Raw genomic sequence first — 15,671 nt, 5'->3', positions numbered from 1 at the left:
AGGATGTGTTATAAATGTCTGATAGATACATTTCCCACCTCTGGTACCTGCACCTATATCCAGAACGGGAGTTCTCCAACCCCAACCCCTTGCTGTGACATCCAGGCGGAGAGTCAATAGAAAGTTGGCCGGAAATTACCGAAACAGGCCAGTTCGTTGTGCATCCGGCTCAATCCTGTCACTGAACTTACTAGCTCATTAGCCCTACATATAGTTTTTGGTCACAACTAAGGTGAAACAATTAGGTCCCAACCAATTTTGGGTTATACAATCTCATGACCGTACACAAAAAGTTGAGAAAGTTATATGACTAATATTCTTCGAATTGTGCAACCCTCTTGTGCGAGGCCCCACACTGCAGATGTCACCGTGAATCTCGAGGCTTATAGGATCCCGATTCCACAAATCTTTGTTACTTAATATCATGAAACTGGTCTTGAAACTGAATATCATGATACTGTGCAGCAAAGTGCCACATTTAACCTTCTGATGGAAAGGTCTTCTGCCCAGGATAAAGCTGTCTAGAGACCTCAGATCGCTGGTGAAAGCGGTCACCCAGGACCATTAGCGCGCAGGTTTGGCTTGGTTGAACATGCGTGTTATTCCACTAGAGGGAGGAGATAAGCAGCTGTCAGACACCTCTGGAACCTGTCAGATCCTTGCAATGAAACATTTTGTCAGTTGCTCCTTAGCAACACACTATAACTTTGCCAATATTTACTGTTAAATAAGAGACTTTTCTTAAAGTCTAATAAGTGCAAAATTCTAGTTTGTCTTGTTGATCTGTTAAGAATAGTCATACATCATTTTCCTAATTTGATTTTTACAGTATAACAAAAATAGAAAAAAAAAAAGTGGTGTGCACAGAGCCTAATTTCTTTTATATCCATAGTAGTTAAGGAAACAATGGATGACAATTTCTACTGAAGTCATTAATAAGAAAAAAAGTCTTCCCTGTATCTTTAGAATATCCTAAGCCTCTTGCACACAATGTTTTTCACGGCATCCGAGTGGCACCCGACAGTTTTCATAGACCCTTTCACTTCAGTGGCTGAAACAGGTCTGTGAAAACGAACCCAACTCTCCGATCCGTGGAAAGATAGAACATGTCCTATCTTTCCACGGATCACAACCGGGACTCGGGCGGCACACACAGTCGTGTGCAAGAGCCCTTATTACAGGTCTTGTTTCGTTCTTTAGTAACCACATATAAAATTATTATTTCTCTTAGCTGCGGTCATCCTACAATACTGAAATCACATTTAAGTAACAAATGAATACTTCTCCATAGACATTGGATATATGCAGAAATCCCCATGGATGTATCATACGTCCATGGAGGAGAACACTTAAAACAAACACTGAGCACCCCTCCCCTGCACTCTTTTAGCTACAATCCCCAGAACACCATTCAGTAACACATTTTATAGTAAGTGCTCATGTACACAAATGTACGTGACTATGTACAACATCTGCGTTTCACGGAGCATTCATTCGGCACCCGTGGACTTCTATAGGACCCTACTGTACCTAGGCATGCCACGAGCTAATTCCCCCCAGTACCAATGCTTCTAGAGGGGAATAATTCCATATTACGATGCTGTACAGAGCACCATACAACAACATACAGGTTTGCAGGTGAATCGCCATGAGTCTCAGTATACCCTCTGTGCCCACGGCTCTGCCATGTGCATGAGAACTTATAAAGTTACAGCATTTTTAGTGTTCAGTTATTTACATATTCCCGGAAAACCCCTTTAAGCATACGGACTATGGTGGCGGTCTATAAATAAAAATTATGCCCTCAGCCACTTTAGGAAATTATATTCTCAAGTAAATAAAAGCTTAATGTTATAGTCACACATTTAATTTTATTGAGGTTTTTGATGCAGTTTTTAAAGCCAAAGCCGAGTGGATGCAAAAGAGAGGAGATGTACTAGTCTTTCCCCTATACTTTCCCTTCCTTTTATATCTTGTCCTGGCTTTGGCATGAAAATCTGGATCAAAACTGCACATGTGAATTCAGCCTCACACTAGTCTGCTGGGTACAGTCCAGAAGTCGAATGACTGCATTTGCCTGAGGGTATGTTCACACGCAGAGAGCAAAAACGGCTCCTGATTTTCAGACGTGTTTTAAATAACTCCTGTTTTTCGCTGCGTTTTTTACGGCCGTTTTTGGAGCTGTTTTTCAATGGAGTCAATGAAAAACGCCTCTAAAAACGTCCTGCGCTTCTTTTGACGAGCCGTCATTTTACGCGCCGTATTTTGACAGCGACGCAAAAAATAAAGGCTCGTGGGAACAGAACATCGTAAAAAAAAACATTGCATGCAATGGGCAGATGTATTAGGGGCGTTTTTTCAGGCGTAATTCGAGGCGTAAAATGCCCGAATTATGTCTGAAACCACTGCGTGTGAACATACCCTTATAGTGATCACTACTCATGAGATAATACTACTGCGCGCTTTCGTGACACGAACGTCACAGAAGCCGACTGGAGACAAATCAGTGGAAACTTTCATCAGCCGTGTTGGATTGTTCCGCGTGGTGTTGATTGCAGTCCTCTACACTCATTCATGTCCAGACCAGGCCACAGATCTAAGCAGAGGTCAATCGCCGATTTGTTATTTAAACAATGACGTTATCAACCAAAGCGACCACCCTCACAGACCAATCATGAATGACAAGTCGTTCAGAAAATGCCGTCTGACATCACTAATGTACGGCCAGCTGTAGGCTGTACTCTCATTGGTATTGGAGGCTCCGTTAGATCCGATCAACAATGGCGGGAAAAAAAATAGCTTTTTTTTCTGCTAAAATGATGTGACAGAAACCTGACGGAGTCTGTTAAAGTCAATGGGTTCCTTCAGTGACAATGGTGTCCAACATGTGAGGGATCCAGCACTTTCGGTTTTTTCTCATTGTTTGTCCCTATAGCGGGACAGAACAACGAAAAACCAGACGCAGATGTGAACAAAGCCTTATACAGACCAATTATCAACAAAATCTTAATTATTATTATTGCAAAATAACATTCTTGTGCGTCTTCTAATGTCATGTTACATCCCTTTGATTATGGATAAAGTACGGATGGATTAGAGATATCTAGCATTTGATTTGTGCGATATTCTGTTAAAAGGTTCCCATGGCCGCAGATCCTACAACCATTAAATGTTCCCCCCTCAGAACGGAGCAGAGTGAGGTTTTGCTTGCATTCCAGAGGAGCAGCCTACGGCTCCAGGATGTCTGATGGAGACTGAGCTGCTCCCAGCTATTCATTTCACAAGGAAGTCAGCCACCCACCCACCTCCGTTACACAGCATGCCATTACTACATAGCCCCAGGGGTGGACCATACCATGTGTGCACTGTACAAGGGGTCAGCATGGACATACTACTTGTTCATAACCTTGGAAGCAAAACAAAATGTCATCGCTTCAGAAGAAAGGAACAAACCTAAATTCTGTTGGTGCTGCAAGAGTAAGAACGGATAAATATTTAATAGGGAGAGTTACAAGTTCCAGCTGCAGGCTTACAACTTCTTCACTGGAGCAGTGAATGTCAGGATACAGATATATCCAAAGTCTGGTTACTATCTGGACAATCTTCCACGGACAAATTGTTTTGTAAAACAATATTTTTAGAACACAACTTCCCCCACTATTACAGCACCACTAACATCTCAATGAGAATAAGGGCGACCCCGAGACTGCACAGTCAGTAAGGATGGCAACACAGTAACGTCAGTTGGCCAACAAGATCTGACGTCGTCACATCGCAACATGACAGTGGCATGTTGTCCAGAATTAGAAAAACATGGTTGCCTTCTTGCAAAAACAGCGCCATATCTGTCTTGTGTGTAGTATTACAGTTCAGCCCTACTTTCTTCAATAGCGTTAAGCTGCAATAGCAAACACAACCCATGGATAGGTTGGCACTATTTTTGAAAGAAAGCAGCCATGTATTTTTTATTCATGGACAATCCTTTAACATTTCGTTGTCCTTATCAGAAAACACATGTGGTGCAATAATTTATGAACTTGCCCTGATGCATAACTAAAAAGGGTGCAGATGTTGCAGTGGCACCTGAGGGGGCCCAATGGTCCCTCTGCCACATGAGACAAAAAAAAAACCAAGCTACAGGTCGGTACATACAACAAGTCGCCATGTTTTCTTCAATAAACAACAATTCCCTAGTCCCACAATACAATATACTTATTAAAACCACTCCTTTTAGCTGCAGGGGCATTCCAATAATAAGCGACAGGGTAGCGGGAACGATGAATTTCTTACCCTTCCCTGCAGCTTTCTCCTGCCGTATACACTGGATGTACGTTGTGTAGTGTAGGCATATTGGCGTAACATGAATTACTTGGTGCAAGACAAAGATGGCCTCCCCCCGTGTAAATCCCATACCCCTGCAGGTTGAGCAATTTTAGGAAATATAAATCGGAATTTTCCCATTATTACCCATCAGTGAAGAAATAGTGTAGTAAATAAGCCCAAGTCATTAGTATGAGCAGAATGTGTTTGGAAGTGAACTGGAAGCATAGAGAGATTTCTTTGTGCGTTGCGACCACATCAGTAAGTCAGCTAATAGGCAGCTTTCTGCAAAGGACTCTGGGAGGGGTCATTAGCCGCACAAAGGCTGCTTACTCCATGAAGGAAATGTTTTGTCACCCAGCTGAGTGGGCTGTTAACATATAAATACAGGGCTGCGTCTATTCATAAAACTCTGCATCTGGCTCAAATAAAATTCCATTTCCGAGGGGAAAAGGAAAGACATATGGACGGCAGGGATAAGATGCAGTTAGAGATACAGGGTTTCTTGCATCCGCATGATAGGCGAGATAGGTCTATCTTTCAGATCATGCTGTGTGATAGCAGACAAAGGGTTAATTACTTCATGCACATCCCCCACTGTCCGGCCTGAGGTACCTGAGATCTGGACACCTGGTGGGAAACGAAGAAGTGAGACCCAGGTGCTATAGGAGTAACACACCTGCTCGGTCCCCTACACACCTGGCTGCTCCCACACCCACAGGCTGCATGTATTGTCGCTGCTCCAGAAGTGACAGCCTGACGGCAGTTGTTATATATACAAATTACATATATTATTCAGTTAATGACTACACTAACATACAAACCATTAAAGGGGGTGCTATGAGGATATGAACAAAGCGCATGGGTAGTGGTGTCAATATACACATTAAAACTAGTACTGATCTCTGCAGGCGTGAAGGGAGCATCGCTGTTTACGTATGCTCATCCATATGGATGTAGCCATCTTTATCTTGACTGATATCACGCTGCAGCAAGTTATCACACAACAAAAGCCATTGAAAAAGTCAAGATAAAGGATCTTGCCACTGTGTATTTAATGCGTTAAAAGTCAAGATAAAGACGGCTACATCTGTACATGTTATTTCTGGACTAGACGTGTCAGGCTAGGATCACACTTGCCTTCTTTTGTCGATAAGAAGATAATTGTTTGAAGAAAATCTACAGCCAAGGTCACCCTTGACCCCCTCCAAACCATGGTAAGCGGCTACCGTCCTCTCACTGCCGGCTACGAACAGAATTATAGGGATTTATCGGATTTATGTAAATAAAGCTTAATGATATTGTTAAATGAAAAGTTCAGAAACTTTCTAATAGACTTTGGGGGAAGTTAACAACGTTCCTACACCAGTTTTCTGGCACAAAAAAAGTTGCAAACCGTCCCAGTAGCTGATAGGTGCGTGGCCATCCGTGGACCCCCCACATTTACTTTAATTTACGCCAGAAACTGGTGTGAATTATAGCAGAAATTTACGCCAGCTCCTAGCTGGCGTAGATTTCATTCAATGGCGCACCGACTGCCAAAGATACAAAAAATGTATTAAAAGACGTGTTGTTCTTAATAAATCTGTGGCATCCTACTGGCTTGTTTTTTTATTAAGACTAGTGTAGTCTATATCCCCTTTTAATTCCTCACCATCTGAATACATCCAGAGGCTCAAGCTGCCCATATATCCATTAGATGAATGTTAACGGATCCGGCGAACATCTATACATATGGGGAGCCTTGACTATCTTATGTGTATGGCCTAGTCTGTAAATCTATACAAACCTACCACAGACATGAGATATTTGGTAGCAGATTCTACTATTTTTAGTGGGCTCTGCCAGCAACATAATTGGGCAGATTTACTAATGCCGTAAATGCTCCTCCTCGTAATATACGCTCGTAATATACTGCTCTTCATTGACTTCAATGAAGAACGGCTCAAATTACGTGGCAAAGAAGTGCCCTGCACTTCTTTGCCGAGGCAGTCAATTTACGCGTCGTCGTTTGACAGCTGTCAAACGACGACGCGTAAATTACAGGTCGTCTGCACAATACGTCGGCAAACCCATTCAAATGAATGGGCAGATGTTTGCCAACGTATTGTAGGCGTATTTTCAGGCGTAAAACGAGGCATAATACGCCTCGTTTACGCCTGAAAATAGGTTGTGTGAACCCAGCCTTAGACAGTTAAACTTAGTCCAGGTAGTCTGAAGATATGCCAAATTAATCACACTGGCGCACGCTGTATCAAAAATTTGGCGCATCTTGCTAGACATGTTCTTTCTACTCCTCCTCTTGGTTGGTTTAATCTCCGCCAGGTCTTTGGCGCATGTCGGCACATTTTAACCCTTTCCATTAGGACACACTTCCTTTTCCAGATACTTTTGAACTGTGTTTAGTGAGGTGCAAACAAGGGTCCTTTTTGCAAAAAAAAACCAAAACAATAATAAATTTAAACTGATTACCGTAAAAAAAAAAAAAAAAAAGTATTCCGGCGCAACAACAATAGTAAATCTGCCCCAATGTCTGTGGCCCATTGTTAACGTTAAACTGCAGAGCCCATCAAAATTGCTCAGATCTGCCAACAAATATCTCTGTCTATTGCCTCATTCACACGAGCGTATCCGATTCTTGCGTTATGCATCAGTGTGCTTTGCGAGGGGCATGCCTTATTCACGCACTCGCAAAGCACATCTTTCTAAAAAAAAAAAATATTTTCAACTGAATTGATGTGCAAATCACGCACTGGACACGCATGTGCATCCGTGTGCAGTGCGTGGTTTTCACACACCCATTGACTTCAATGGGCGTGTAGGTGCGTGATAACGCACCAATATAGGATATGCAGTGAGTTCCACGCATGTGTGATTGGCCCCATTGAAATCAATGGGTCCATTTGCTGTGCGTTGTTTCAACGCACAGCACACGGACGTGATTCACGCTCGTGTGAATGGGGCCTATCTCTAATGTCTATGACAACCATTAGGACTATTTAAAACATTAGTAATAATAATATAAAGTACTGTGCAAAAGTTTTAGGCAGTTGTGGAAAAAGGCTGCAAAGTAAGATTGCTTCCAAAAATAGAAGTGTTAATTGTATTTTGCAAATTGTTTTTTTTTTTTTTTATCAAATAACAAAATACAAAGTGAATGAACGGAAGAGAAATTTAATTCAAATCAATATATCTACAAAACAGCAATTTTTCTAGGTACACTTGCACGTCATGGATTTTGCAGGATTGTAGTCTGGTGTATGATCAACCAATTATACCAAACAGGTGATAATGGTCATCATTTTCATATGTAGGTTGAAACAGTCATTAACTGTAACAGAAACAGCTGTGTAGGAGGCTTAAAACTGGATGAGAAACAGCCAAACTCTGCTACAAAGATGGGGTTGTGGAAGACCGTTTCATGTCACAAGCCTACTATGGCAAGACTTAGCACAGCAACAGAACATAAGGTATTTATATTGCATCAGCAAGGTCTCTCCCAGGCACAGATTGGAAAGCAGACTGAGGTTTCAAGATGTGCTGTTCAAGCTCTTTTGAAGCAAAAAGAAACGGGCAACATTAAGTACCATAGACGCAGTGGTCGACCAAGGAAAGCAAGTGCAGCTGATCAAAGACACATCATGCTTACTTCCCTTCAAAATTGTTTGATGTCCCGCAGTGCCATCAACTCAGAACTGGCAGAAACCAGTGGGACAAAGGTACACCCATCTACTGTTCAGAGAAGTCTGGCCAGAAGTGGCCTTCATGGACAAATTGCGGCCAAAAAGTCAAACCTTCAACGTGGAAACAGGGCCAAGCGACTCAACTATGCACAAAGGCAAAGGAACTGGTGTGCAGAAAAATGGCAGCAAGTGCTGATGAGTGGACTGATGAGTCAAACATGTGAAATATTAAGACATTTTTTCACCGAAGAGCTAAAGAGCGGAACAATAATGGGTGTCTGCAGGCAACAGTGAAGCATGGTGGAGGTTCCTTACAAATTTGGGGCTGCATTTCAGCAAATGGAGTTGTGGATTTGGTCAGGATTAATGGTGTCTTCAATGCTGAGAAATACAGGCAGATACTTATCCATCATGTAATACCATCAGGGAGGCGTCTCATCGGCTCCAAATTTATTCTGCAGCAGGACAACGACCCCAAACATGCAGCCAATGTCATTAAGAACTATCTCCAGCGTAAAAAAGGAGCCCTGGAAGTGATGATATGACCCCACAGAGCCCTGATCTCAACATCATGGGATAACATGAAGAGATAGAAGGATTTGAGAAAGTCTACATCCACGGAAGATCTGTGGTTAGTTCTCCAAGATGTTTGGAACAGCCTCCCTGCTGAGGTCCTTCAAAAATTGTGTGTAAGTGTACCTAGAAAAATTGATAATGTTTTTAAGGCAAAGGGGGGTCACACCAAATGTTGATTTTATTGAGATGTCTCTTCTGTTCATTCCCTTTGTATTTTGTTATTTGATAAAAAAAAATCTATTAACACGTCTATTTTTGAAAGCATTCTTACTTTACAGCATTTTTCCACAACTGACTAAAACTTTTCCATAGTACTGTATATGAATATACATGCATACATTGGGGGCAGATGTACCAATATGTTTGCAGCTCGAATGTGTTGTAAATTGTGCAAAAATCAGCCACATCTTGGTGCAGTTTGGAGCATTTCTTGTTAAACCAGATGTTTGTGCCTCACTAGACACTTTTTAAAAGTGTACTGACAAAGAGGCATGGCTTAAATTAAAGAGGGCACCACCGCACGCCCCCAAAAAACTGTCAATTCAATGGAGGTATAAGAAGGGGAATAGTGTCTAGCAGGTCAACTAAGATGCCCCAAATTTATCATACAGCGTTTACTACTGTGATAAATTTGGCGCATCTTCTGAGTGCCTTGTCTAAGTTTACACTGCCTAAGTCTTAGGGCTTGTCCACGCGTAACCCAATTAATGCTTAAACTAGCAGACATTCCGCTGTGGAAAAAACGCCCCATTTCCTGCGTTTACTGCAGAAATAGTGCAGATTTGACTACATTTTATTCAAGTCTGTGAGATGGTGACATCTCCTTTGAAAAACGCAGGAATTCAGTCCACTTTGGGCTGAAAAAAAAAAAAGGAGAATACGGCATGTTAATTGGCTTATCCCCGAGTAAACATGTATACTTGGCCAGGCTATATGGCTACTTGTGGCCACTTGACATAATATTACAATGGCGTGCAGCTAAAATCGCAACTTATGCCAGCGAATGTAGTCGTGCAGAAATCCAAAAGGTTTGGATTTCTGCCGACTGTCGTGTTATCGTCACGGTAATTTGTGGGGCACAACGCGACCACATTCACTGTCATTCGTTTCGATGATGCAGCGCGACATTGCGATGTTATGTTGTGCAGACAGAAGTCGCCGTCTAGTCCTTTCCTTATGGAGGTAATAACTTTTGGCAGAACAAGGCAATAACCATGTTATTTGTATGGCTGGCTTTAGGATATGTTCACACGTATTTTACCGCAGTAGCCAGATGTTACGCCGTAGTTAATAAAATCGTATTCATACAAAGCGTCTGAAAACCACATGGTTTTTAGAGTATTCTGCGGTTTGCAGTTTTTCCCCCCCATTATATAAAAAAATTACATAAAGAGAGTAAGAGACAGATGGAATAAGTACAGGTTGAAGAGTGGAGGAACTCATTAACGGAGATATTTATACAAATAATTCCCTAGAAACCCTGGAGCCTGAGGTAAAATCTGGAAGCTAGACAGTCTGGCTCCAGAGATGTATTGCTAGCATGAATCTCCGCTACCTGCACACATGTGCGTTACATATGTGTATGGCCATAACCACAACCATATGGACGGATCCTCGAACACCAAACAGTTTGATTTCCCTTTAAAGAAAAAAAAAGAAAAAGCTGCTTTAAGAAAAATTCTATTTATATGTAGGGGCGTTGTGTCTGTCTAATCAATGGCGTCTCGGACGTTAATCTATAGCAGCTGCTCTCAGAGACGGGCTGGCTCTGGGAAACCTCACACACCATAACGCAAGCCAGGCATGAACCCTGATAATGTCCACAGAGAATCCAGAATTCAATATTCCCTTTGCTTGGCTACTTGTCACTTTTATTTCGTGTTGCTTTAAAGAGTCTGATTTTTCCAGAAATGGCGCCACTATTGTTTATTGGCTTTGTCTGGTATTGCAGTTTAGCCCCATTTACTTTAATTGGGATGAGATACAATACCACACACAGCTCATTGACAAGAGTGGCGCTGTTACAGGGGAAAATGCCGATTTTTTGAAATTTAGTTTTTTTTCTAATCCTGGACAACCCAATTAGGTCATTTGACATATGTGTAGTGCCCAATACCAACCAATGAAATTCAGGTTACAAAATTAAAGAAAATATGTGATTGGCCAATATCAAAGTTGAATTTCTATTTCTCATATATCAGAGGAAATCTTATTTATTTCACTGTATACAATGGGGACATGGAAACACGTTTGTAGTTATTTATTACAACACCCTACAAGATGCTATATATATATATATATATATATATATATATATATATATATATATATATAAATTAGTCCATAGAGATGGGCTACATCCAAAGGAATCCGTTCCGATGCTCCGTACATATGCATATGTATATACAGCCGCCATTTGCAGCTGCAGAAAAGATTTAAAAGCCCCTTTATTGCACATTAAAGATATGAAACACTCTTAACTATCTTTACTTGGGGGGGGGGGGGGGGGATATCTGTGATTGAAGATACAGGCCTGAACCCTACATCTACTCTATTTCAGTATCCCCATGACAACACTTCCTATTCTGTGGCCTGGCAATTCAGTCTTACCATATGGATATTCCGTGGATGTCAATCACCACTCATATCAATATCAACACCATAAAAACCATGAAGCTTAGAAATAAGACATCTTTTTGACACCTCAAAGAACTCAAGTCTCTATAGCTGTGCTGACTAGAATAGAGTTTACATTACAAGGTTTGTCCCCAAGTGCTCTGTATCTCCATATATATCATTAAAGTGGAAAATTCCTTTAACTTTATCATCTAGATCTGGACGCGCAGATTTTTCAGCAGATTTACAGTACAATTAAATCCTATAAACATGACTATATTAAGCTGGGCTCCGGAACTAAACTTTAAAGGGGTCTTACCTACGATTTCGAGAAATGCCGCCACTGAAAAGTAAATACAATGAAGTATGGAAGGCACGATCTGGCCCATAAACCAAAAAAGGATATACCTTGTGCTACTGTGTATAAAGGATAGATCTTCTGCTAGACTGTATAGACCCAGTACATTTTATGTTGAGATAAACAGAACACCAAGTGGAGACATAATATTTATAGAACAGCGCACGGATTAGTACTAACAAAGAATATATATACACTATAGGGAGCAGTACCCGCTCGCCATCACCACATGCCATCAGACGATCCTCTTGTAAGAATATCTGCCCATTCAGCAACAGTTTGGAGCCAGCACAGATCGCATCAGAGCCAACATGTTATCATAGATGAAGACTTTCCCCAAAACAGAGGAAGGATTCAATATGTAATCGATATCGGAATGGTCCAATAATACCACACATGAAAAGATACTGCTGCGATCTGATATTCCCAAGGAAAAAAAGGGTTCATAGACCATAGACCATGCTGAACAGAAATGATTAATAACGTCTACAATTTAGTCTTAACAATCAGATCATGACGCAATCAAAAGTCGAAGATTATGTCTCAATCTTCTAAATCAGTCGGATTGCCCGAAACATCTTCTCGTCTTCCACCATGCATTATATTAACACCTTCAGCCCCACAAATATCAAGCATGTGTGTATATATATATATCTCATGTGACCCCCTTGCTCAGACCCATCTAACAACCTCTGAGCTACCCATATCACATATAGTGTTGTGATGTCATCACCAGGGAAATTCAGCTAACTATGACATAACGCACCCATGTCCTAACTATAACAGTGATAACCCATTCACAACCAAAGCTTATCTCCAGCAGGTCACTACAAGTCATCTAAAGAGCAGTGACGTACATGTTTATATCAACAAAGTGTAGGGGTCCTTTAAGAATGTTATCAACGTTATCAAAAAGGAAAGGCCTAAAAAAGTATTGTAATGAAGTGGCCACCCTGAATAAGTGCTCTTACTATCTGCAGGATTTAGATTTTTTTAACACTATCATTTCCAGACCACACGGCTAAAAAGGTAACAGTAACTCCAACCAACAAGTGAAAATGAGACAATGAAGAATATGGTACTTACACTGGAATGATCCTGGGATTCCGACCATCTTATATATCCTTTATAGAATGACAAAATACTCGGTACCCTCCTGCGATAGCTCCTTACCACACTGGAGGTTACAGGGCCTCTGCTGGAGGAGCCTGGAGGGCTGAGGATAGGGGGCTGGGAAGGAGACAAGGAAAAGGGGGCAGGGAACTACTTCTCCTTCCCAGTTACTGGGGTGGACCTTCCACTCAACAGGAAACACCTCCCTCTCATAGTACATAGCATTACATGTCCACATAGCTGAGCTGCTCTAGTGAGGCCATGTTAGAACGCCAGGATGCCATCATTTTCTATACAAAAGATATTTTTAAAAAAAGCTATAGAAACCAGTAAATATTCAATTTAGGGAAGGATTTCTCACACAATAAAACGTGACGTTCCAGTCCTTTCAGAATGACCATAAAACAATACGTCTTGCTGCATATATTTTTATTTTGATTACCTTTTTGTGAAAATTAAGGAACAATATATCCGAAATAAAAAGAGACTGAAAGAAAAAGCAACAGAAATCTGAGACAAAAACACTCCATGATTGAAGCGAGGAATGTGACCGAACAAGGCGCTTGCTGTGGTTTTTTTGTGTGTATGATCCTGGCCTTATAGTGGTGCTGTTAAAAACTGGAGGACTAAACTGTAGGACTATCAGCTTAGCCTTACGCCTCATGCATACACTGTTTTGATGCCGTTTTCAGCCAAACATAGGAGTCGGCACAAAAGCAAGGAAATGCATCAGTCTTTTCTTTATACCTTTCCTTCCATTTGGATCTATTTCTGGCTTTGGCTAAAAAAGCTGAGCCAAAAATTGCACCAAAATCTGCATTAAAACATTGTGTGTGATGCTGGCCTTCAGCTCTGTTTTGTATGGAGCCGTTACAGGGCTGATATAGATATGCATGGGCCTCTAAAACCTTTGCTTCTAGGGGAGAATTGCTCCATACATATGGTACCAGACTCAGCATGGTATGGCGGCACATCGGCAGGATACCTCCCTGTGTAAACAGGGGATGTGCTGCAGACAAGATGCAAAAGGCAAGGGGGCAAACAATTGTATTAACTATCTTTTGACCCCATACTCATGAACATTGTTCGATGTAAATGGGGCAAACAAGTGCCGATCTCTATGCTGTTGCCGATCAGCACTCGTTACCGGCAGAAAATCTGCCCATGGCTTCATACTATCACCATACTTATTCACCCTGTATGCACATAATGAGGGGGCCACGACTGGAGGAAGACAATCCAGGATTCAAGATTTGGAGAAGGGACATCAACAATCTTCGATACGTCGACGATACCACACTCATAGCTGAAAATGAAGAAGACCTAAAGACTCTTAAAGGTTATGTATACCTTTAAGATCCACCTGTTATCAATCACATCTAAGTTATGAACTTGGATGTGAGTGGTAACAGCTCGATCCCGCGTGTCAGAGATACGCAGGACCCGCTGTCACTGAACCCGACAGCGCCACGGACCTGACAGATACAGGTTTTAGCGCACAATACAGCTGCTCTGTATACAGGACACAAAGCATTTGTAAAAAGTATTTAGAAAGTTGCACCAAACACACAGATGTTTTTATAAAAAAAAAAATCTGAAACATAGTCTTTAATTAAAGAACAGAGTGAAAAGATAAACCTGCAGCTAAATATGAAGAAAACGGAAAAAGTTATATCGACGGGCAATGCAGCTAGCTGTAGTTAATGGAGAAGACATAGAAGTAATCGACAACTTTTACCTACTTGGATCAATTCTTAACAAGGGACGAAGCAGCCCAAAAATTAGACACAGACTCGGAATGGGTGAAACTTACGGCCAAATCCGCATGAAGGAGGCACCCAAGAACTAGTTGTTTACTCTGGCTGCAACATCGAAAATGGCTCAAAGTACATAACAAATGCACTACACAAACTCACATATACATAAACACACAAATCACCATAATATATTTTTATAGTTTTTATACACGGATCCAAGTCGATATACCTGCTGTTTAAAATATTCCTTAAAAGGGTCATTAACTTCTTATAATCCAATGCCAAGTCCAATATTAACCTGCAACCATCTGCAACCCTGACCATGACAGCTGAATGACACTGATGTTTGCTATGTAATGTAAATATCCATCGCGGGTCTGTGTTTGCACACGTGGGTTGACTTCCTGAGGACATGTCCTTTTCGGGCTGTCACATCGCATGTTCATCAAGTATCCAGTGTCAGCAGGGCAGGTGGCAGGCTGAAGGCCACTTCACTGTTGGTGGAGACAGCGTGTGTGCCTTTTATATGCCAAACAGCTGATTTACATGACAGAACTTTGTATTCACATGGATGTCCACCCTACAGGCTTGTTTATGCAGTTACATTTATTTGGACTCTCCTACAATCAAATATGTGCTACATCTATGTTTTTAACACAGGGTGCGGCCATTGAAAAGTTTTTCTACTAGTAATAAAATGCTTTGTACAAGAAGCCACAATGGAACTTATGTTACTTGAAGAAAATATGCCGGGTGCGAATTGTGCTTGTGGCATTGATGGGGCGCACATCTCTTTTCTGGAAGCTCCCTGCAAAAAGTTTCCCATGCAGTTGTTAAAGTCTCAGAATTTAGTCACCACCACTTAGTAAAAGTTATAAATCTATTATTAATGGCAAAACTATTAGAGCAATAAAAAATATGTGAGTATCTCCAGCAGGGTGGTGCAATGGCTATCATGGTTCCAAAGGTGTTTTTGTGGGTTTTCTCCAGGTGCTCCAGTTCCCGCCCGCAGTATAAATACATACTGGACATGTACCATGGATATAACCGTTTTATTTCTGTCACTTTGCCTAGACGTCTGTATGGGTGGACAACTTCATGTTTTCCTCTGTCAAGTAGTAAACTCAAATACAGAGAATAGAGAACCTGGATATGACTTGGGGGCGTAAATGTAATTTCGCCTAATAGCAGTTTAGTATACTCAGTACCCTGGTGGGATTAGGGTTTACCCCTTAATTCCGCTACCTC

At 41.4% G+C, this 15,671-nt stretch overlaps 1 protein-coding gene across 3 annotated transcripts in view; it reads right to left on the bottom strand.

Moving 5' to 3' along the window:
• Window positions 1-12,818, bottom strand: part of CBFA2T2 (CBFA2/RUNX1 partner transcriptional co-repressor 2) — a 29,129-nt gene extending 16,311 nt beyond the window's left edge. For 2 of the 3 annotated variants that reach the window (XM_075846725.1, XM_075846727.1), the window contains exon 1: window positions 12,640-12,818. In XM_075846725.1, the coding sequence (XP_075702840.1) occupies window positions 12,640-12,667 (28 nt within the window). In that variant the 5' untranslated portion in view covers window positions 12,668-12,818. The remainder of the gene's footprint in view (window positions 1-12,639) is intronic. The other variant, XM_075846726.1, reaches the window with a different exon arrangement.
• Between the last annotated feature and the right edge of the window lie 2,853 nt (window positions 12,819-15,671).

The sequence above is a fragment of the Rhinoderma darwinii genome, chromosome 13 (assembly GCF_050947455.1).
Source record: "Rhinoderma darwinii isolate aRhiDar2 chromosome 13, aRhiDar2.hap1, whole genome shotgun sequence".
NCBI classification, from domain to species: Eukaryota; Metazoa; Chordata; class Amphibia; order Anura; family Rhinodermatidae; genus Rhinoderma; species Rhinoderma darwinii.
This window is presented reverse-complemented; position numbering and strand designations above follow the sequence as displayed.